At 40.9% G+C, this 23,162-nt stretch overlaps 4 protein-coding genes and 1 pseudogene across 4 annotated transcripts; all 5 read left to right on the top strand.

The window, feature by feature from the left end:
• The first annotated feature begins 3,078 nt into the window (after nucleotides 1-3,078).
• LOC122053088 (E3 ubiquitin-protein ligase PUB23-like) lies at nucleotides 3,079-4,638 on the top strand. The gene has a single exon (XM_042614967.1). It carries the CDS (start codon nucleotides 3,207-3,209, stop codon nucleotides 4,458-4,460), a length of 1,254 nt encoding a protein of 417 aa, XP_042470901.1. The 5' UTR covers nucleotides 3,079-3,206; the 3' UTR covers nucleotides 4,461-4,638.
• A 231-nt stretch (nucleotides 4,639-4,869) lies between these two features.
• Nucleotides 4,870-7,307, top strand: LOC122053089 (protein LEAD-SENSITIVE 1-like). Its single transcript, XM_042614968.1, has 3 exons — nucleotides 4,870-5,046; nucleotides 5,145-5,218; nucleotides 6,408-7,307. Exons 1-3 carry the CDS (start codon nucleotides 5,027-5,029, stop codon nucleotides 7,085-7,087), a joined length of 774 nt encoding a protein of 257 aa, XP_042470902.1. The 5' UTR covers nucleotides 4,870-5,026; the 3' UTR covers nucleotides 7,088-7,307.
• Nucleotides 7,308-7,445: 138 nt separating this feature from the next.
• On the top strand, nucleotides 7,446-11,680 carry LOC122053086 (annotated as a pseudogene).
• A 2,014-nt stretch (nucleotides 11,681-13,694) lies between these two features.
• Nucleotides 13,695-20,453, top strand: LOC122053091 (serine/threonine-protein kinase Nek5-like). Its single transcript, XM_042614969.1, has 15 exons — nucleotides 13,695-14,098; nucleotides 14,200-14,442; nucleotides 14,522-14,588; nucleotides 14,673-14,738; nucleotides 14,819-14,865; nucleotides 14,956-15,001; nucleotides 15,087-15,167; nucleotides 15,245-15,287; nucleotides 15,373-15,422; nucleotides 16,291-16,372; nucleotides 16,451-16,500; nucleotides 17,602-17,675; nucleotides 17,747-17,798; nucleotides 17,914-18,711; nucleotides 18,784-20,453. The coding sequence occupies exons 2-15, from the start codon at nucleotides 14,345-14,347 to the stop codon at nucleotides 20,302-20,304; spliced, it is 3,075 nt and encodes a 1,024-aa protein (XP_042470903.1). The 5' UTR covers nucleotides 13,695-14,098; nucleotides 14,200-14,344; the 3' UTR covers nucleotides 20,305-20,453.
• Nucleotides 20,454-20,706: 253 nt separating this feature from the next.
• On the top strand, nucleotides 20,707-21,379 carry LOC122050836 (NDR1/HIN1-like protein 1). The gene has a single exon (XM_042611709.1). The coding sequence runs from the start codon at nucleotides 20,707-20,709 to the stop codon at nucleotides 21,325-21,327; it is 621 nt and encodes a 206-aa protein (XP_042467643.1). The 3' UTR covers nucleotides 21,328-21,379.
• Nucleotides 21,380-23,162: the final 1,783 nt, after the last annotated feature.

Raw genomic sequence — 23,162 nt, forward strand, 5'->3', positions numbered from 1 at the left:
CGAATGGACTATAAAACTTGCCTACATGATGGTAAAGACGAATACGCTCGTCCTCAGCGCCCCCGAAAACATAAAAAATAAAAAATAAATAAATAAATAAAACTAAACTTGTCTACATGATGTTGCATAAATAAAAAAAAAAAAAAAATCAAATTGAGCTTGGTTATCTTTAAAATCAAATTTAAACACTACAAAATTTGGTTGGATTTGACTGGTTTAAAATTACCTTTTATTTTTAAAAAGTCAAAAATACATCTCATCATATATATTTCTTGTACCCAAAATATTTTTATTTTGGAGTGATTGTAACCACGAAATAAAAAAAAAAACTCTTTAAGAATTTGGTCTGATACTTAAATTCAATCAAACTAATTTTAAAATCATAAAATTATTGGAATAGCTACAATATTAGTAGTTATTACAGCTGTTGCATTGCAGTGACTATTTAAAGCAATTTTGATCATTCTTTTAAATTATTTTAAAATAATTTTATCAAGATTAAATAATATTGACTACGTTGATAAAAAAATTTATAGGAATATATTATATATATAATATTTTAAACCAAATATAATTTAAAATATTAATTTTAGACAACAGTTTTTTCTTGATTGCTACGTAAGGATAATTTTAAAATCGAAGTACTATTTTTATGTATTTAAAAAGGAGTGATATCCACGATTTTAATGATTAGGGAGCTTTTTTATTCTGTCATTTAAACTTACTATTTGCTAATTATAATTTCAAGTTCCACTTTCAATTTATGCATAGCAGTAATTATTTTTTAAATATAATTCTGGTATCCAGATTCTAAGGACTAGATTATTTCTAGAATTCATCTATTGGATAAACCTAAAAACGTTCACGTCAATTTGCCTGGGAGCTAGGCTAGCTAGCCGACGCACAGTAGTTGTTAACAAAATCAAACAATATGCTTATTTTCATGCAAAATTATATTAAATTTTCTTATCTATAGGTGTGCGATCAAATGATACTCTTTTAAACCATCTAACATAAGTACTTTCTAATTTATCTTAACGGTTAGTAGAAAAATTTCGTAAGATCAGATCGATCAGGACTAGATGGATTTATCATTTATCAGATAAACCTAATCCCCGGGCTATAGTGCAATGGTAAGGGTTATCTTCCAAACACCTATCGATTCTCATCTAAAGTATATTTGTAGAGATTTTTTCTTCAAGTATGACTTGCAACTATGAGATGCTAGGTTTCTCAGCCGCTGTCGTATGTGCTTCTCAATTTATTATAGTGGTCGATGAAAAACTTCTGTTGAATCAAACTAATCACCCAGACTCAACATTACCCAACTTAATTAAATTTTTTTTATTTATCAGATAAATATATATATCCTATACTAAACTGCACGTTATCATCTTTGCTCTAATTTATTGGATAAATCTACAAGCGCCAATTTGTCTTAGTACGTGACAAAGGACAATTTACTCGCCCCTATTAATCCGTCCCTAAACTAATACAGAAAAAATAAATCATAAGTAACTACTAACTATTAGTATAGATAGTTAAGACATATTCAGACGCACTAAGTTTCAACCATAAAATCGCATATGATAACCCCTGATGATGTGGTAATGATGAGGGACCCTACCATGCTGTCACGGTGGATGTCAAAATCAGGGCAGTGAACGCGTATAGGGCATCGACCGGTCGGGTGGAGCATTCCCCGACGGGGAGGAAGGATCTGACCAGTCGTCGTCAACTTCAACACGGAGCATTCAAACACCCGACGCTCGAAGGGGAACGATGTGCAGAAGTCTAGCCGAGCGGCTACTCCACTCAGCCGAACAACAAACTCAACATCAGCCGAACACGCGGACAGTGAGCTGCCGGCCGAGCGGCTATCCCGCTCAGCCCAGCAACAGATCACAAGGACGGAGGATCTCCGGCTGAGCGACTATACCGCTCGACCGGACAGCAGACAGTACACGGGCAGTGGACTTCTGGTCGAGTGACTATCCCACTCGGTCCGACAGTAGACAGTACATGGACAGTGGAGTTCCGGTCGAGCGGCTATTTCGCTCGGTCAAGCAGAAGACACAGCAGACTATATTTTGATATCCTTTTGGAAGCTAGTGTCGCTGAGAGGCGACATTGTCAGACAGAGAATCATACGGTGGAAACTTCCACTGTCACTTCAGAGATATGCTTGACTCGTTAAGGTACCGTGTCAAGAATACTTTACTGACATGTCTTTTCATGGAAAGCTTTGAGATGCGTACTCGCCTGGGGAAGCATGCACGCGTGCTTCCGGAGCTCGGGGTCTAAGCATCGACGGAGGTATGCGTTATATACGATAGTTACTGTTGCACTACAGTATTCTTGCTACTTCTTCTTTGTTTTTTCTTCATCGGAGACTGACTTGAACGTCGAAGAACCATCGTTAGTGACTCCTTCCCTGACTCAAGACTGACATTATTTATATTACAGACGAAAGTGAAGTTCATAAGAGATCAATAAAAATATCACACCTCTAATATTTATCTCATCGACTTTTGAATATGATCATCTTATATTTTAACTACCTCATCGCTGAGGTACTCCAATTTGCCTTAGTATCACGAAATCAAACCACGTGATTATTATTATCATGTACATCTTGCAAGGCTGGAACGGGTAATGTCATCCCACCACGTCTGACCGAAGCAGTCGGCGTTGAGAACAAAATCGTCAACGTCGGTGTCTATTTTGACCGCGGTATCAAATCACTGCTGCTGTTCCCAGTGCATCCAGTCAAACATAGAATATAGAAAAGTCAAACTCGTGTTCCTGGCACGTTTTAAATTAATATTCCCTCATCACCGATAAAAAGAAAAAATTTAAGGTCGACGATTTCCAAGTTTTTAGTAGTTTAAAACCCGAGGCAAGTATTCTAAACCACAAAACGATTAGTCAACGATTTAAATAATAGAATTTAATTCATCGCTTCGAAGAGATATCATGAACAGCTAAGACAAAATAAATAAATAAAAAAAATGTTTTTAAAAAGAAGATAAATACTCCTACCTCGCGTTGACCTCGATGGGTTTGAATTTGGACAATTTTCGTCGGCTCATCTTCTATATAAAGATCTCTCCTTTTGTCAACTCCCTCAACTCCCCAGATTATATCCTTCCGCAGTTAATTTTTCTCTTCGATTCCATATATCGAGTACCCAGATTCGGATCCAGATGGAGGGGTTGGAGATTCCATCGCACTTCCTTTGCCCGATCTCGCTGGAGATGATGCGCGACCCGGTGACGCTGCCCACCGGAATCACCTACGATCGCCAGAGCATCGAGGGGTGGCTCTTCGACCGGAAGCAGAGCACCTGCCCGGCGACGAGGCAGCAGCTACCGGCGGACGTCGCCGTCACCCCCAACCATACGCTCCGCCGGTTGATTCAGGCGTGGTGCACGCTCCACTCGTCCGACGGCGTGGAGAGGATCCCGACGCCGAGGCTCCCCATCGGCCAGGACCAGGTCGCCGCGCTGCTCGACGCGGCGGCGCGCCCGTCCACGCAGGTCGACGCGCTGCGCAAGCTGCGGCAGATCTCCGCTGAGAGCGAACGGAACAGACGGTGCGTCGCCGCCACGCCCGGCGCCGTGGATGCGTTGGCTCGAGTTATTATCCTCTCCGCCGCCTCGAGCGATACTGAGATCGACCAAGATTTGATTTTGACATCGAATTCGACCGCTTGCGACGAGGCTCTCGTCGTCCTCCAATCTCTTCAGATCTCTGGCGATCAGCTCCTTGACCTCGTCGCCAGAAATGGCAACTTGGTCGGGTCGTTGACCGCCGTCTTGCGACGCTCGAATCACCAATCGAGGAGCTACGCGATTCTCATCCTGAAGTCCGTTCTCGCCGTCGTCTCTCCCACCCGATTGATGAGCCTCCCACAGGAGCTGTTCGACGAGGTGGTGGGCGTGATCCGCGACGGCGTGTCGCCGCAGGCGACCAAGGCAGCGCTGCGAGCCCTGGCCGGCGCGTGCCCCTGGGGTCGGAACCGAGCCAAGGCTGTGGCGGCTGGGGCGGTGCACGCTATGGTGGAGCTACTGCTGGAGGAGCCGGAGCGGCGGACGTGCGAGGCCACGCTCGCGGCGCTGGCCTCGGTGTGCGGGTCCGCAGAGGGGCGGGCGGAGCTGGTGCGCCACCAGGCGGCGGTGGCGGTGGTGTCTAAGAAGATACTGAGGGTGTCGCAGTTGGCGAGCGAGAAGGCGGTGCGGATTTTGCACCAGCTGGCGAGGCACGCGGCGACGGCGGCGCTGCTGCGGGAGATGGCGCAGGTGGGGGCGGTGATGAAGCTGTGCATGGTGGTGCAGGCCGGCGTCGGGGGAAAGACGGAGGAGAGAGCGAGGGAGATCCTGAGGATGCACGCGAGGACGTGGCGGAACTCGCCGTGCGTGTCTCCACTGTTCACGAACGGGTTTTCCACTTCAAAATAATTAATTAGTATTATCAAAGACGAAGACAATTTAGAACAGATAGCTCTTTTAAAAAAATAATAATAAAAATTGTACATTAATTCTTATTCTTTTTTCCCTATTTATTGGGCATGAAATTAAGCATGTCGGCAAAGCTGAATTACTGGTAAATTTCCTTGAAAAAGGACCTTTAATCGCGTATTGGACTGTATCGGTTTCTTTTCCGTCTCATCTTTGATGGGTGTCTGGATTCGATTCGGCGGCGGTTTCAGCCCTCCATGTTTTTTCTGTCTCGTTCGGGACAGGAGACATCAAAACAGCGGTAGTTTTCGCTCGCGTAGATCGGCAGGCCCAGAACGACGTTACGATTGGAAGTTTCTTGGTGTCCCCTGTCTCGATCGAGACGGGAGAGAATAAAGCGACCGCTCTCGGGGCCGTTGGATATTGAACAGTGGACGATCCGAAGCATATCGGTTTGGTAGAAACGCGCGGAAAGCGAGTACAAGAGTTCCGTTTCAGGGCGGCAAAAGCGGCATTTTTCGCTCGCTTTCCCGATCGGAGGTCGATACAGAGGCGGAGGAGAAGCGATGGGACTTCTCTCGAACAGGTTTGGATCTAATTGTTGTTTCTTCTGCTTGTGATTCAATTCCTTGTTTTTTTCGATCGTGGTTTGGTTCACTTAGGGTTTATATCTGATCGATTTAGGATTGGGAAGGGGAGTCTGAAGCCAGGAGATCATATCTACTCGTGGCGAACAGCGTATATCTATGCTCACCACGGTATGATTCTGTCACACCGTTGTTGTGAAATTTGATGCGATTATGGAGTGTGCTTTTAAGGACTGCATCCGCCAATTTGCCAAAGCTTGTCCTTGTTGCGTTTGTTCTGATGATTTTGGTACCTAATATCTGGACGGATGCTCATTGTTCGCTTGATTTGCTCATCCCACTGTATGAATTGCCTTAGGTTGTTTAAGAAAAAGAAAAACCAAAGCAGCTAACAATCAGAGGGAGCCCTTTGATTCCACTCTTCTTTAGTCATGAGCTTAATCATCAAACTACGACATATACCTTCAAATTGAGTAGTTACTCTTGGCATGATCAGTATAACTGGAATCGCTGTATATTTAAGTTATAGTTCATCCTCATTATTGGTAATATGCTAATGGATGTTTGGTTACATTAAGTAATTCTGAAACATAGATTTTTTTTTTAAACAAAGACAAATGGTAGGTCGTAGCATATGTGTTTCCTTTTTCCATTATATTTGTGTGCTTATGAAAGCAATTGTATCATCATGCACTTAGATGGCTACTTAAGTTTAGGTCGCTGAGATCTCTAAGTTAATTTCTTAACACTGTATGCTACCGTAGGCTAGTTATTATATGGGTGAAAGGACAGTAGGAGGGGTCTGCATGGAACATGATTCATACATGTGTTTCTTTCCTTTCCCATCTTCCCTTCTATGTTTCCATCCAAATAAACCGTGTCTTACAATTGTATTGACCCTTCTCATGATAAGTTAAGCAAAAGATGTTTGTGGTATTATTAGTATCTAGTTCTTGCCCGTTAAAAGAAATAGCAGAACTCTTATATGCATTGCTCTTTGTTGCTTATTCTCATGCATCTTTTTAATTTTCTTTTTATGATCTGAAATTGTTATTATGATGATGAAGAATAACTTGAGTTCTTAGGATTTGTACACACTGCTTTCTTGCTCCATGTTTTTTCATGAAAAGGTTAACGACATTTTATGCTCACTGCAAGTCGAAGCTACATTGCTTTTACTAGAACGGTATATTAAAAGCCTTCCAAGTATGTGCGTATGATTGATAGTGAGATTTAGACTCGCTCCCTTCTTCAGTTTACAATTTGAACGATGTTGCTGTTTTTTTTTTTTAATTTGCCATGATTGACATTATTTCATTGGGAATGTATATTTACCATTGCTAACTAAATTAAATAACAGGCATATATGTGGGTGATGATAAGGTCATCCACTTCACCAGAGGTCGAGGCCAAGAGGTGGGAACTGGAACTGTTCTTGATGTTTTTCTAACTAGTTCCGGGCCTAAACAAAGCCTAGCACCCTGCACAAAGTGTGCCCACCGATCGTCAGATTCCCGTGGAGTGATCTCTTCTTGCCTTGAGTGTTTCCTTGCCGGTGGTGTTCTATATCGTTTTGCGTATGGCATTAATCCTGCGCTCTTTCTTGCTAAAGCCCGGGGCGGCACTTGCACTCTTGCGGGGTCTGATCCAGATGAAATGGTCATCCATCGAGCTAACCACCTACTTAACAATGGCTTCAGATGCTACAGCTTGTTCAAAAGTAACTGTGAGGATTTTGCCATATATTGCAAGACAGGCCTTCTTGTCGCAGAGCGAGGAGTTGTGGGACAAAGTGGACAGGCAATATCAGCAATAGGCGGACCACTTGCTGCCGTCCTATCAACGCCTCTCCGCCTCATCACGACTAATGTGTATGGAATGGCGGTTACTGCCGTCGGAGTTTACTGTGCTAGCCGGTTTGCTGCCGACATCGGCAACCGTTTAGATGTGGTAAAGATTCCTGTCGAAGAACTCACAGCAGGACTTGCATCTGGAAAGGTTCAGGTGGTGGAGGATAAGATTAAGGCTGGTGCTAAATAACATTCTGGTGATCACCATATGGAACACATCGAGTAGTCTCCTAAAGACATCCAATAAAATTGAAACGATATAGATACAGAGCGTATCACTTATTCATGGAACTAATTGATGTTCATCACACATTATGTTGCTGTTGTGGCCTTATATCTGATTAATGTATGGAAGTCGGGCACATTGACAGCCATTGGCAGGAAATATATTCGAAGCTTATTGATTGAGATTTACTTCCATGAATAATATACAATGTGCTTATTGTAGCATGTGGGTCACTAACAAATAGAACAAAACTATGACTGATAGAACGATAAGGGATGATTGATCTTTGACTATCTAGAAAGGTCAGAATCTGACAATTTTCATAATTATTCTCTGTGTTTATCAATTATTGTTGCTGTTTTCGTCGTCAATCAATCTTGGCCGCTTCTGATTGATAAATTTTGATTCAATCGTATTCTGTTTCCTACTGCTTGAGTATTTAATAGATTATTGATCAATAATGTTTTTGTTTGATCTAGTTAGTGAGGCATTCACAGTGACCACCAAATGTGGTACTTCGTCTCCCCCAAATGGGCCCTGCTTCTATCGAGAAAAGCATTTGGACGCAGGATAAGTGTCGGCTAAACAGTTCGAGTTTAATGATCCACTATTTCCTCTTGTCGAATGATTTTATTTTTCTTGTTTGGCTTGCCGCAAGTTACTGGTTCCAGTTCAATGCATCTGCTGAAGGTTTCTCTTAATTTAATCAGTTAGTTTTGTTAAATTCTGTGCACAAACTCCAAAGCGATCATCGCCTCTTGACTTTTGCGCCAACAAATTCTGTGAATTCCCTCGATTTGGATGCTTAATCGTCATCTACGATCATCAGGTGCAGTCATGCCTGGTTAATAAAAAAGAGACATCTGCATTCTCCCTAATCGCACCCTGTGATTTCTATTTTTCTTCGATTAAGTTTTGTAACTGGGATAAAAATCAAATCTTTGAGTGCATTATGTTTTGGAGCATACGGGAATCCAATAAAGACACTGTCTTTTTTACTCCTGAACTGGATTCCTTCTGGGGTCTGATAGCTCGGGAGGATGCCTTCTGCTGCCTCACGATGGTCTCAGAGAGAAAGACAGTTGATGCCAAATCGCGATGTAGTCCTTCGCTTTTGCCCACAAAGTGGCGATTGCGATCTTGTGAGCACTCGCTTCTTTCTCTCCTAGATGTTCTTTTACTTTTTATGCAAAATTTTCAGTATTTTTTTTAGTTTCTTTAAAGTTTCCAGTATGCTCATTGATGCTTATCTATGAGTTCCTTCTTATCTCAGTATCTGCTTTGAATTGCCAGAATAGCTTCGACAAGTTGGGTTCCTCCTAGTTTTTTATTTCACCTTGAAGATTAAGCTTTGTGAGTACAGTTATTCTCGTCAATCATCGTTTTTAGGGTTTATCTCTTCTCTGTTTGTCTATTTGATCTAGTTTTTCCCTCCTTCAGTCTGGATGCAGAATGGATTGGGGATCATGGTTCAAAACCCTTTCTTTATCTCTCCTCCTCGTCTTCTTTTCCGTGACCTTGGCAATAACCGACCCCGGCGACTATGCCATTCTCGAGGAGTTCCACAAAGGATTGAGCAATGCAGAGCTCCTCAGATGGCCAGCAAACAACCAAGATCCTTGTGGCAATCCGCGCTGGGACAATGTCTACTGCTACAACTCAAGGGTCACTCAGATCCAGACTAAGACTTGGTTTGGCCGGCACTCTCCCATCGGATTTCCTCAAGCTATCCATGTTGGACAGCATCAGCCTCCAAGGGAACAATCTAACCAGGCCTTTGCCTTCTTTTAAAGGACTGTCCAATCTGCAGGCTGCTTATCTCGACAACAACCAATTTACTACCATTCCATCAGACTTTTTTGTTGGACTTGATAGCTTGCAGGTTCTAGCTTTGGACAAAAACCCCTTGAATCAGAGCACTGGGTGGATGCTGCCCGCGGATTTGGAAAATTCAGCTCAATTGGTAAACTTATCCGCAATGTAGTGTAACCTCATTGGTCCACTGCCAGATTTCTTAGGCAATTTGCATTCTCTAACTATGCTGAAGTTGTCTTACAACAATCTAACCAGAGGAGTTCCGGTGAACTATACTGGCTTGCCTTTGCAGATTCTGTGGTTAAACAATCAAGAGGGAGGCCTGACAGGCTCGTTTGAGGTTTTTACTTCAATGACTATGCTGAAGGATGTTTGGCTCCATGGGAATCGATTCACAGGGCGCATCCCCAATTCGATTAGTTCCTTGACTTCCTTAACACGGTTGTGGCTCAACGATAACCAGCTCGTAGGACTTGTTCCTGTTAAATTAACAAGTTTACTGAAACTCCAATCTTTGCACTTAGATGATAATTATTTCATGGGGCCAATTCCTAAGGTCAGCTTCAGTGATTTCACATATTCTTATAATTCATTTTGCCAGTCCACACCTGGTGTTCCTTGCCCACCATCAGTTGGAGCTCTTTTGGATTTCCTTGATGCAGTTGACTACCCGCTAATCCTTGCGAATTCTTGGAACGGAAATGATTCTTGTGTTGGTACATGGATCGGAGTATCCTGCACTCATGGCAACACATCTGTTATTAATCTGCCGAACAATCATCTGAATGGCACCATCTATCCCTCTCTTGCAAACTTGAACTCTCTTATTCAAATTTTGCTTGGGAGAAACAATCTCAGTGGCACAATCCCTGAGGACCTGACAGGCTTGAAGTTTCTGAAACTACTGAATCTTGCTTCAAATAATATCTCGCCTCCAGTTCCACAGTTTCCGAACAGTGTGGAAATGATTCTTAATGGTAATTCATTGTTGAACAATGGCAGTTCTCCTTCATCTTATTATATCAGCGGCCCATCAAACAAGCCTAGTTCATCATCAAACTTATCATCAACCGTTACAAGTCCAACTTCAACTTCCAGCACTAACGTCGTTGTCATTACAATTCCAGTTATAGTTGTGGTGTCAGTTTTGTTACTAGGCATTTCGTTTCTTCTGCGATGGAAGAAGGGAAAGAACCCCTTTTCTGTACCAAGGTTCATTATTGTTCATCCCCAGAACTCTTCTGATCCAGATAATTTTGTTAAGATGACAGTTGAAAATAATTCCAACAGCACTGCTGTTAGTGAGCTTCATAGTATAAACTACAGTCAGTTGGCAGATACACATGTGATTGAATCGGGGAACTTAATAATATCAGTTCAGATTCTTCACACTGCGACACAAAACTTTGTTCCAGAGAATGTGCTTGGCAGGGGAGGATTTGGAGTAGTCTACAAGGGATAGTTGCATGATGGAACAATGGTAGCAGTTAAGAGAATGCAATCAGTTGTACTAAATAACAAAGTCTTAGAGGAGTTCCAAGCAGAAATAGCTGTTCTCTCAAAGGTGAGACACTGCAATTTGGTGTCTATATTGGGCTTCTCTGTGGAGGACAGTGAGAGACGTCTAGTGTATGAGTATATGCCTCAAGGGGCTTTGAGCAAGCATCTTTTTGAATGGAAAGAGCTTGAAGTGGAACCCTTGTCTTGGAAGAAGAGGCTTAACATTGCTTTGGATGTTGCAAGAGGAATTGAGTATCTTCATAACTTTGCTAGCCAGTGCTTCATCCACAGAGATCTTAAATCATCCAATATACTACTTGGCAATGACTACAGAGCAAAAATTTCTGATTTTGGAATCGCAAAACTTGCTCCTGATGGAAATAATTCTTTGGCAAGTAAACTTTCCGGAACTTTTGGGTTCTTAGCTCCAGAATATGCTGGTAAAGTGCTTCTGTTCCATAACTCTCTTTTTGTTTGTTCTTTATCACATCTAAAGAGAAATGAAACAACAAATTTTGATTTTCTATCTGTTCAATGCTCGAGGTGGTATGGTAATACTCCTCCTTGATTATATCTTATGGAGACATGCTTGCTTCATCTGTAAGAACCGTATCATTTTACATTGATAATATTAGCACCTCATATTTTTTGAATCCTGATTCTAACAACTGACATGGATCACTTAGATCGCATGTCAAAACCATGTGGATGTAGTTGTTGTTTAGATAAGTATAACCTTTTCTGTGTTTATCTAAACATAATCATTGTTTGGATAAATAACTATTTGTGATTTGTTTAAATAAACACAAATCATTTAGTGCATGTAGTTTCCTTGATCCTTATGCAAATTATTCCTAATGCTACTCTTTCTGACTTGAACACTAACTGAAACCATATGTTCACGATATCACGATGTGATATACATTTTTACTGTAACTCATCACTGATGCAAAATCTTTCTACACTGGATCAGTTGCTGGGAAGAAAACAACGAAGGTTGATGTCTTTCACTTCTGCAGATGCCCGGTGAATAATTTATCATTCAGTACATTTTTTTCCTCATTTTTTTCAATGTTTGTAAATAAGTCATCTTAGAGAATTTATTTACAATCATGACGAGGTAGTGGCTGGATCAATGATCATTTCCTTTGCTTGTGAGCTGAGTTTCTTTACTTTTGTTATCATAACTTTGTTCCCAAATTCGTGTGAATATAAAGAGCTGATGTGTTCATGTTCCTGGTATATCAGTTTGATTTCTGAGTGCCCGTTTGACATTATTCTCGCAAATTTGACTTTGGCTTCATTCTCTGGCCTACTTAATGACTTTAACACCAAGCATCACTAACCCCACAAGAAGGTGCAGATTAAATGATTCAGTATTCGGTGGACCATTTCATCATGAGCTTTCAAACTTAAAGTTTTGTGAGAATATTTTCAGAGGACGAGATCTTGTTTTATGGATAAAATGGCCAGATTTGGTAGCCACACAAATGTCTGCGGATGCTCCACCTGCCAACTTTTAAACCTGTCTTTGCTATCTGAGTCAGCATAATACTGAAAGCACAACAAAATATACAAAAAATAAACCACGAGTGATTCTTATAGAAGAATATTGACAAAAATGATTTGTCTTAATCATTTATTTGGCAACATGTCAAGAAAAATGACAGGACATTTCAATGGTTTAGTGTTTCAGATGGATGCCACAGCAAAATCAGCACAGTTGTGGCTTTTTTGTAAGATGCTTGACCGTTGCTTCAAGCGAAGGCGAGTGAAATTAAAATCTCTTAAAAATAATTTTATTAAAATTTAATCTAGCAAAAAATATACGAAAAATAAGAGACTAGACGTTGACCGTTATCGCCACTGCCAACCGCTGAGGTTTGACCTCGCGCCGCCCCGCGCAACTGACGACGCGCGTTCGACCTGCTGGAGAAGAACTCTACGGTTCCTGCCACGATTCAGGGTGTCGCACGTTCCACGAGTTTGGGACGGTTAAGAGACTTAAGGGATGGGGCCTCGACGTTTATAGCCGAAGAAATTCTTGTTCCCTGTCTACCCGCCTCGGTAAACACTGGACCGGCCGGTCGAGAAATGAACAAGCGAACAATGAAGCAAGCCTGTTCAATTGGCCACGTGGCAAAACAAAGCGCAGCTGTCAATCCAGCTGGTTGTCGATGAATTAAATTCATCGAAATAATTGAATTAATTATGGGAGAAAAGGACGATATGGTCCTCCCAAACCATTCAGTATTATCAATCTTACCATAAAATACAAATAAATAAATTATAATAGATATTTTACCTTAGCTTAATGGCCTATTCAATGAAGAGGTCAGACACCGATTATGAATTGATCCAAAAATTATTAGAGCAGTTGCTTCAGAATGGACCCATAATAAGGGTGTAAATGAGTCCAACTGAGTTTTAGCTTGGTCGACTCGAGCTCGAGAAAATTAAAAAGACACGAGCTCGAGTGAATTTTTGAATCTGGACTCTAGCTCGGCTATTTAATTATGGACTCGAGTTTGATTCATGAATTTACAAATTGTGGATTGGGATTTGAACCTTTAACTCCCGCTTATCTAATGAAATAGGTTAACCATAAATACCTCATTAATTTATTATTTAATTTAAAAATATAAAATATTTTAAATATTAAAATACTAAATTAGTCTGACTCAAACAAGCTCGATAAGTCAGTATTAAATGGGCTCAAGCTTGACTCGAATATTAAACGAGCCAACTTAAGCTCATTTCAAGCTCAGTCAACTCCAAACTCGAGTCGACCTTTGACCGAGCTACTCGCGAACGACTCGACTCATTTACGACATTTTATACCACTAAGAATTAACTTAATATTTAGTGGAGCAATCATCTATGTAATACTAACTACGTTAATATATAAATTAATTATGGAAAAAAAATGAAATTATTATCTTATCTTAATATTTTTTTTCTAAATCACATAGGATATTTATTCTAATACAATAGCTATATATTTAGAGGAAGGTCAGAACCAGCTAGACATTAATCATGGTAACACTTGTGCAATTTTATTATTTGACCTGTAATTTAATTAAATGACGTGGCAACCGGAAGAAATTATACCGTATCAATTACTCCAGCCAAAACCACAGAGAAGTAAATAAAAGCAGCTCTGTGTCTTCTGCCAGCACTCTGCCTCACGGCGTTGCTGTGCCTTCATTTCATTTCATTTCAGTTTTTTTTTTAAACTCGACCACATACGATGGTTGAGCTTAGCTGACGTCTCCCCTCCAGCTATAAATGATTCCCCTCCCCGGCTCCCCCTCTCAACTCTCCATTTTAAATTGTTGCCATTTCTATTCAAATCGATGCAGTGCCAGTGAGGAGCGATAGAGTCCAACTATTTAATAAAAAGGGTAAAAAGAAAAGGAACCCGCATCAACTCACCGGCCGTCGCCATCCTCCGACGCCCGCCACAGTGGAAGACTGCATTCCATCTCCCCATCGAGCAGCTCACAGCGGCAGCCGCGATCCGGTCCTTCCTCGCTTTCGGAACTCGCCCCGCCCTTCGCTAGCGGACGGTGACATTCATCAGTCTGAGGAACGGGAGATCTGGAGGTCGATGGCGAGGACGAGAATTCCCCTTTTGACGAGCCAGATCGATTTCTCCAGGTGAGTTCGTCGCCGTGGGATTGATTGATTGCTCTGGTTTTTTTTTTCTTTTTCTGGATCTCAGTGCGGTTAAATGGTTTTTTTCTTCTTCCTTTTTTCAGTTCTCGATTCGATGTGGCGGGAGGAGTTTGAGGAGATCTGATTATATGATCTATGCGTCAGAGCATTTCGAGCTTGAGCTGGGATTAGATTTGTGTAGTTGATTTCTGAGCAAGTTTCTCCACCGTCCCATTGGGGATTGGATCCATGGAGTCGAGAATGGATAAGTATGAGATAATGGAACAGATTGGCCGCGGAGCCTTCGGAGCTGCGATTCTTGTGAATCATAGGCAAGAAAAACAGAAGTACGTTTAGCTCGCTTTCCTGATCTATTGGTTCGTTTCGAGTCCTATGGCCAATTTCTAACTTTTTTATTTTTTTCAGATATGTTCTAAAGAAAATTCGACTAGCGAGACAGACTGAACGTTGCCGGCGATCTGCTCACCAGGAGGTCTGTGGAGTTGATGACTCATTACTTTCTTCTACATTTATGGGCGTCAATCTTTCTTATAATTCTCGAGTGTGACCTATGCAGATGGCTCTTATAGCACGTATCCAGCATCCTTACATAGTTGAGTTCAAGGAAGCCTGGGTAGAGAAGGTCTCGAACTGTAATATAGAACACTCGATGCATACGTTGTTTTTTTGATTTGCTTGTCTAATCAATGAGTGTGAATATAGGGTTGCTATGTTTGTATTGTCACTGGATACTGTGAGGGAGGAGACATGTAAGCCTTCAACTGTAACTCTCTTTTTTTCAAAGTACGTTTGATGTAAATTTGTTGGTTCGCTTTACTTCAATCTGTGTAATGTAAAAGGGCTGAGCTGATGAAACGATCAAATGGAACATATTTTCCTGAGGAGGTAAAATAAATTCATCTAGATCTTTCTCTATCTGCCTAAAAGTTTCTTGGAAAGGTGGAAATCTGATAAGCTATCTTCCTACCAGAAATTGCTGAAGTGGTTTGTCCAACTCCTGTTAGCTGTTGAATACTTGCATTCAAACTTTGTTTTGCATCGAGACCTCAAGGTTGGTGACATTTGGCACTCAGTTGTTTATATTCTTATCTGATTCTTTTCATTATGTTTCTGACATCTATGTGGCAGTGCTCAAATACATTTCTCACCAAGGATCAAGATGTTCGCCTTGGTTAGCAGCTTGACTGTGCTTAGACTTTTTTATGATAATTGTTTTATTTGCACTTGAAATTTTCCTTGTCCTCTTTCTTGTGCAGGAGATTTTGGGCTAGCTAAAACTCTAAAAGCTGATGATTTGGCTTCTTCTGTAAGTGCTTAATTCCTTGAATGTCCTTTACTTCAATAGGCAACTCTTTAAATGTGACATGGGTACATTGTTAAATTAATTTACAGAATTAGTATGCCAAAGCTAATTTACCTTTGAATGTAAGGGCTAAATAGCAAAGTATAGTCAATTTCAGAATTACCAATCCTTTCTTTTCTTCTCTTATTCCATGTTCTAAGCTACTTTGAAAAAAAAAATATGGAACCACTACATTAATGGCCCCCCCACGCAATGACCCCACGTCGATGGAAGGAGGTTCATCAGGAGCACAGGTGTTAAGTACATGATGGGATGAACATAGGTGATACATTCCCTGTGACTCGAACCCTGCCCACTACAGACAAACTACCATGCACTTAACATCCGTGTGAAGCCCTGGAGGCATGTTCTAAGCGACTCAGGCTTTGGCAAGAGGTGGAGTTGCTTAGTGATGTCATTAAAATTGACATAATAACACTAATATTTTTTCTTCAAATTTTTTTTGAGACAATGACATTGTTTCGTGAGAATGACATGCTTGAGCTTGGTTCTAAAGCCAATGTCACATGAGTGTTTTCGTGATTTTGAAACTTAAGCTCTCCCTTATATTGGCGAAAAGCTAGTAAATTCATTTTCCCAGATTGTATCTGCTTTTGGAAGAATATATACATAAAATGTAACAAGTGTACTCACATTATTGATTTTGATGCTTCTTGATGTGATACCAATCGTGGGTGAAGTCTGTTTGGTTATATGATAATCTCTGCTATATGAATCTTGAGTGCATACGTTTTCTCCCAACTAACACAATCGTTTATGTTATATGATGCTTGCAAATTTTGATGGAACTCATAAGCGGTATTTTCCATAGGTTGTTGGAACTCCCAATTATATGTGTCCAGAGCTCCTTACAGACATTCCTTATGGATTTAAGTCGGATATCTGGTCCTTGGGTATGCCTGCTTCATGTTTCTACCCCAAATGCTTTCTGGTGGAGTATGCGCATGACTAATTTGGAAATTGTTTATCAGGTTGTTGTGTATATGAGATGGCTGCTCATCGACCTGCATTTAAAGCTTTTGTAAGTCTGACTTATAGAAGTTAATTGGAATTTATAAGTCCAGGACTGCAGGTAGCTAGCAATTTGCATTTCTGTGCATTCGGATGCATGACTCATAAACTTTGTTGCAAATAGTAATAACATATTGTGGGATTGCGCGATCTGCAGTTTTTTTATTTATTCAAAATCTTCAAAACAATTTTGTATAATGGCTTTTAAGCATCTCATTTTACCTTTATAAAAGTATGTGTTGATTGGAATGTGTTCAGAACTCCTGAAAACTGGTAAAGTGCAGTTCTTTTTGTTTGATGCACCTTTGTAAGGTTTGTGTCGCACTCTGATAATTTTAGGTATAGATGGTCGGAAGAGTAGAATTACATGCCAATAAAAAGTTGATATGGTTAAAAGGATAGCATAGATTTGTATCTTTTTTGGATTAGTCTAGTTACGAGATAGAATTCTCTTTATATATAAGTTTACAAAAGATTTATCAAAGACAAAAAGGAAAGAAAAAGGGGAGACTTAAATCTATCCTAATGTATGGAGAAAAATTGGAAACTTCATCTAATTTTGTCTGCCTTGTGTTTCCTGATCCATTCTTTTTTTCTTTGTTCTTTCACAAACATCCCGACATTCTCAAGTACACTTTTGTTTTTTTTACTGGTTTTCCTTAGCCATTTACATTGTACTCTAATACATTTGTGTTATTAGACCTACTAGAAGTTAAAGCATTGGGATCTGAAGCAGAGTTTGCAGCCTAGTAATATTACAAATTGTCCAAGTATAAAAGTATATATCTAAATTAGTATTACCTGGTCTTTATTTACCTTCTACGATTTTGTCTTTCTGATGAGCATTCTTCCTGATAGGAAGATGCTTACACGCCATTATTATTATTTTTAGGGAAAAAAGTTGTTTCATTTATATTACTTTTATGTGTTCATTATGGCAGTTAAAAGAGCATTCCACTTTAAGTATAGGAATAAATGCTTCCCTTTTTGCGTTATTTGTACCATACGAGTCTAGATTGACTGGCTTTCTTCAACTAAATTATAGTAAAAGTTACAAGTATCTTCCAAACCTTATGTTCCTGATGTATCTGATTTTTTTTTTTTTTTTCAGGATATGGCTGGTTTGATAAGCAAGATTAATCGGTCATCAATAGGTCCAGTTCCTACTTGTTATTCTTCTTCGCTGTAAGTGCCTGTTTTGCATATATCTTTTGTGGTTATGTTCTTCATTAGTGACTCTGTTGTTTTTAATGCAGAAAAGTTATTATCAAAAGCATGTTGAGGAAGAATCCAGAAAATCGGCCAACTGTAAGCCCCTGAAACGTCTCCATTTCACAACCTATTATCAGTGTGATGTGCTTGATGATTTCCACCTATATTTATTTCCTATCACCATTAAATATGCTATAATTCAATGATTCAGGCATCTGAAATTCTACAACACCCTTATTTACAACCATATGTCAACCAATACCGGCCATGTACTGTTCCTCAAACTGCATGCCGGTCGCGTGAGAAGCCCATGTCAACATCGCATAGCACTCAGAATATGTCTGAAAGCCAAAGCAGTAGTTTTTCAAGCAGTGACAAAGACAGTTTGCACTCGGGGGATATCAATATTCCAGGTCAAAAGGTTAACTGCCATCAAAACGAAGTTGGAAGGGATAATGGTTCAACTGATGAAATAGGTTCTAACACGTTCATTCCCCTTGATTCATTACATAGGAATGCCCCCAAAGCTGTACTAGAGAGGAAAGATTCGTCAAAGTTAATACATGTTGATCACCAGCCCAAAGTTGTGGCTAAGCAGTCAAAACCTGTGAATAGCATACTGACAGTGCTAAAAGGGAAAGGGGAAGGGGAAGGGGAAGGGAAAGTTAGAGAAAATAGATCCCCTATGAGAGCAACACGTGTTAAAATTGGTGCTTCAGATCACAAGACTAACCCAGAACCCATACCTAAGCTATCCATGCCTGTAAGTAGCAGTTCAACTTCACAGTGCAATTCAGAAGGCCAAGCTGATTTGCCTACGAAAATCATTGATGATTCTGCACAAGATCCTTCCAACCGTAAAACTGACGTAGATGGATCAGACAGGGTATCTGAACCTGTTAGTGGCCATCCAACTTCAAAATCTAATGTGGGACAACCTGATGAACCAGCCAAAAGTAATGGTGATTCAGTAAAAGGAGCCCAGAATTCACACAAGTTTAAGCAGCAGGTAAGCTAACAACTATCTGTCTTTAATTTATTTATACATTTACAGACTATCCCACATTGTTAAACATTGCAGCTCCCGAAACTTGAATCTACTCCAAAGATCAAGGCCCAAATTGATGGTGTTTCACCACGAGTTCCTGTCAAACAAATATCAGAAGATAAAATTCCTTCCAAGACAAGGCAAAGAACGACTCCGCCTTCCTTTGCGGCGAAAAAGCATATCCTTCATTCCAAGAAACTTGATGTTGCTAACAATCATTGTTCAGTTGAAACTAGTGGGATCAAAAGTGCTCCTACAAAAGTAAATCAGGGCACTGATATTTGTCCAAAGGAGGATAGATGTTTCTCTAAGCAACTTGACAGCCAAAATGAGGATGGTTGTCTAGTTTCTTCAAGTGCAATTGCGATCAATTTGGGTAAATCAAGTTCTCCACCCGTTCCAAGTCAAGAATCTCGAGTAGAAGTTGATAAGGTGCAGAATGAATTGTTTCCTTCATGTGCTTCACCCGCTCCTAGTCTACATTCTCTCGATACAATATTCGAGGACCAGAAGCGGTATTCCCAGGATAAAACACCAGATTTTTCTGTGGATATGTTTCTGCCTGAAATTTCTGAATCAGATAGGCCAGCGTCGTCATTATCTTCATGTACAAATATGAGACTTGATTATTCGTCAGCCGATAGTCCTGGGCATGATGGCAAGCCTACTTTAAATTTCGAAGTCAGTGCAGAGGACATGCAGAACAGCACGTCAAGCAATGACATAATGAGTTCAAGTTCATTACTGGAGCAAACGTTTTCCATCTCTGAACAAGATGTTGTCTACAAAGATGATGTTTCGTTAATTAAACCGGAGCAAAATCAAACTGTCAAGCGAACTGGGGTCGACAAGTTTACAGTTAGAGAGCTCCTTTCTACGATGACAGATATCGTGCCATTTGTTTCAGCAGCCCCTAAGAGCTCTCCTGTGGAAATTACTCGATCAGCCCCTGCCCCTATTAATCAAACACTGGAAAAACCAACTGCACCTCACCTAACCCCAGTATTTGATGAAGTTATTCATGTCATTAGACACAGCAGCTATCGAGTTGGTGGTGATCAACCTATCTTAGATAACAAGGAGAAGAATGCACAGAACATCGACATGGGAAAGCTAATTAGCGTTGTCCAAGAAGAGGCTGATACGAGGAGCATCGCAACTGCCCTGAACCCTTCTGGATTTGTCGAAGCCATGACTCTTAAAGCAAATGCTTCAGAGAGCCGCATGAAGGAGAGGGGGATCAACTCACAAACAGCAAAATCAAGTTGTACAGAGGACCAATCCGCTTCATCTGAACACAGCCATGCGCCCAAGGAAGAGGAGGCTCCATCTAAGGAAACGCTGGACGTGAACTCCTTCAGACAGAGAGCAGAAGCTCTCGAAGGATTATTAGAACTATCCGCGGATCTTCTGCAGTACAATAGACTGGAAGAGCTTGCTGTCGTCTTAAAGCCATTTGGGAAGGACAAGGTTTCCCCTCGGGAAACTGCAATTTGGTTGGCCAAGAGCTTCAAGGGGATGATGATCGAGGATGCTGCCAACCGAACATCATGATGAAGATTCTAACAAGACGCTTCTCCTTGGGTTTGTTATACCAAACATTGATTGGTTCCCTATCCATTGTTTTTCCTTTACATTCTTTGTTAGAATCGTGTGTACATACTGTGTGATATATATCAATGCCAGCATAATACCTTATCATTTTGGATTTAGCTTTCATATCTAATAAACATATTATATATATACCGGACTGTTTTTTTTTTAATTGTATCATATTATACGAGATGCTGAGATCAAGGTTAATTAATATTTCGTTTGTGGTTTAATGATAAATATAATTTAAACAAAAATGATCAGCATGGTTACGTTGAATTAAAAAAAAAAAGGAAAAGAAATAAAATTTCCTCCCTTTATATATATAAACCACTGTCCCAAGACCCAAGTTTATAGTTCCCCATGGCGGAGGACTGCGGCGACCACGAGGAGGAAAAACGGCGGCAGCTCTACCACCGCCTCTTCGCCGGCTTCCTCATTCTCGTCGCCGCCGTCCTTCTCACCGTCCTCATCATCTGGCTCGCTCTCCGCCCTACCAAGCCTGCATTCCGCCTCGAGGATGCCTCCCTCCTCGAGCTCAACCTCACCTTCACCCCCTCCACTGCCTCCCCAATTCTCTCCGCCGTTTTTCAGGTCACCGTCTCCTCCCGCAACCACAACGACCGCGTCGGCGTGTATTACGACCGCCTCGACGCCTTCCTCCTCTACGACGCCCAGCGCGTCTCCGTCGCCACTTCCCTTCCAGCCGGCTACCAGGGCCACGGCGACGTCACTGTCTGGTCGACGTATCTTTCCGGCGGAGGCATCCTTCTCGCCCCCTATATAGCCGACTCCCTCTCCGAGGGCGAGCGCGCCGGATTTATTCTGTTCCACCTCCGCGTCGACGGCCGCCTCCGGTGGAAGGTCGGCTCATGGATCTCCTCCCACTACCACCTCCGTGTCAGCTGCCCGGCCTTGTTCGCCGTCGACGGTGACGCCGGATTCCGCTTCCAGCGGAATACGGAATGCAGCGTCGACATCTAACGGAGGACTCTGTTTTCGATTTTATTTTATTTGTTGTTTGCGCGATAAAAAAACGGAGCATGTTAAATGAGAAAAAAAAATTGTAATTGTTGCTTTAACAGTAATTACAAAGGGTTTATGATTTTTTATTCATATAAATAGTGTAGTTAAGTATTAATGTATGTGATATTGTTTGTTAAATGATATTTTAATAATTATATAAGACTTCGGTAGGTTGTGGTGAGAAGTGGCTTTGAAGAAACGCCACAAATCCGGTGCATGGAATAGGCTTTGGCCTTGAAAAGGAGTTCCATTTTACCATATCAATACATTATTTTTTTGAACAAATATTTTAGGAATCTTTTTCGATTGGATAAATAATGTTAAAAATTGTTCTGTTAAAACAACTCAAAAAAAAAAAAAAACAAACAAACAAAAAACAAAACCTATACTTATCATCAAAGAACTAAAATTGTCTCGTTTATACTAAGGTTTTATTATTCCTAAAAGTGCACTAAATTATAATTTTACCCCTTTATATGTAACTTTTCTAATTTTTTTCTTTCTCTTCTAGGCGCATTATATATATATATATATATTAAACATCATTTAAACTTTAGTAAATAATTTTCTATATTTATTTATTTCTATTTTTATTTTTAAAACTTTAATAAATTTTTTTAAAAAAGGTTAATAAAACATTAAGAATATTTTTCCCCATTTTTTAAATATTTTCAATTTTTTAATATGTAATTATAAAAGAGTAAAAAATAAAAATAAAATTAATAACCAGGGTTGATTTTAATAATAATAATAACACTTAGGTGATGGTTTGACCAATACTATGGTGCTGATCTTCAGAAAGCAGTATCATAGTGTTTTGAAAATTTTAAATCATTTTAAGCACTATTTGAAGGGCTTTAAAACGGTAAAAGAGATGTTATTTGGATTCATGTTCACCTAATAAATTCACTCAAGGTGAATCTGATCAAAACTTATTGATGGACCTAAATTACTTGGATTTATGAAATTTTACAATGAGATGAAAATGTAAAATGTGTAGAAGGTATATGATCCTGTCCGAACGCTGAATCAATAGACGCTGGGCACGTGGCGCTCTCCGAACTGATGACGTGGATTTCCGGCCGAACGTAGGGACCTCCGACGAACCTGCAAGGAAGTCGGGCCGGGAAGGGGGTTCTCGGCGAGGACCCTCCGACGCTCAAGTCAAGCAAGAGGAAACTAGGAAGTGGCTTCGAATATCAGAGAATGCGTACCTCCGACGAAGTGTGAGGACCCTTATATAGAGCTGTGAAGAGGCTTGTGCACCCATACCGAGGCGAATACGTGTCCTCTTACCATACCTCAGTATGGGCTTGTCAGAGGAGCTTGCCTGACACCATATTGCTACAGTCCGAGCAGCTCTCTGATGGGACGGCAGAACCTTCTGTCGTAAGGTTCAGCGTATGACTTGGTCGTGGGACATGTCTGTTGTCAGAAGATGTTTCACGATGTTTCCCTTGTCCTTTTGTCTTTTCTGTTCCCGCGCCGAGCGTCCGGCCGCTCGGCAGGCACGTCGCGTCCGACCGGACGCCAATACTGGTACGCTCGGGAGATTCCCGATCGTGTGCTCGGCTGAGACTGTTCACGACATTGTTGCCTTACGCCTCGGCCGAGCGGTCCACCCGCTCGGCCCGACGACTTTGTTCACCATGAGCGTCGGAAACCCGACTCCCCGCCGGGTTGTCTACGATTCTGTTCTGACCCGTTCGGTCGGTTGACTCGACCCTTATCCGATCGGCCGAACCTCATCTCGCCCTTAGAATTTTGACCCCTACGTGTCATTGACTTCCCTA

Source organism: Zingiber officinale, chromosome 3A, assembly GCF_018446385.1.
Source record: "Zingiber officinale cultivar Zhangliang chromosome 3A, Zo_v1.1, whole genome shotgun sequence".
In the NCBI taxonomy this organism is placed as follows: domain Eukaryota; kingdom Viridiplantae; phylum Streptophyta; class Magnoliopsida; order Zingiberales; family Zingiberaceae; genus Zingiber; species Zingiber officinale.

What these genes read in the sequence shown, in the direction of transcription:
- LOC122050836 (XM_042611709.1), top strand. Translation starts at nt 20,707, where the DNA reads ATGGCGGAGGACTGCGGCGACCACGAGGAGGAAAAACGGCGGCAGCTC.
- LOC122053091 (XM_042614969.1), top strand. Translation starts at nt 14,345, where the DNA reads ATGGAGTCGAGAATGGATAAGTATGAGATAATGGAACAGATTGGCCGC. An exon ending in CATAGGCAAGAAAAACAGAA is followed by an intron (nt 14,443 to 14,521) that starts GTACGTTTAGCT and finishes TATTTTTTTCAG; the next exon opens with ATATGTTCTAAAGAAAATTC. An exon ending in CACACAAGTTTAAGCAGCAG is followed by an intron (nt 18,712 to 18,783) that starts GTAAGCTAACAA and finishes TAAACATTGCAG; the next exon opens with CTCCCGAAACTTGAATCTAC.
- LOC122053089 (XM_042614968.1), top strand. Translation starts at nt 5,027, where the DNA reads ATGGGACTTCTCTCGAACAG. An exon ending in ATGGGACTTCTCTCGAACAG is followed by an intron (nt 5,047 to 5,144) that starts GTTTGGATCTAA and finishes TGATCGATTTAG; the next exon opens with GATTGGGAAGGGGAGTCTGA. An exon ending in GTATATCTATGCTCACCACG is followed by an intron (nt 5,219 to 6,407) that starts GTATGATTCTGT and finishes ATTAAATAACAG; the next exon opens with GCATATATGTGGGTGATGAT.
- LOC122053088 (XM_042614967.1), top strand. Translation starts at nt 3,207, where the DNA reads ATGGAGGGGTTGGAGATTCCATCGCACTTCCTTTGCCCGATCTCGCTG.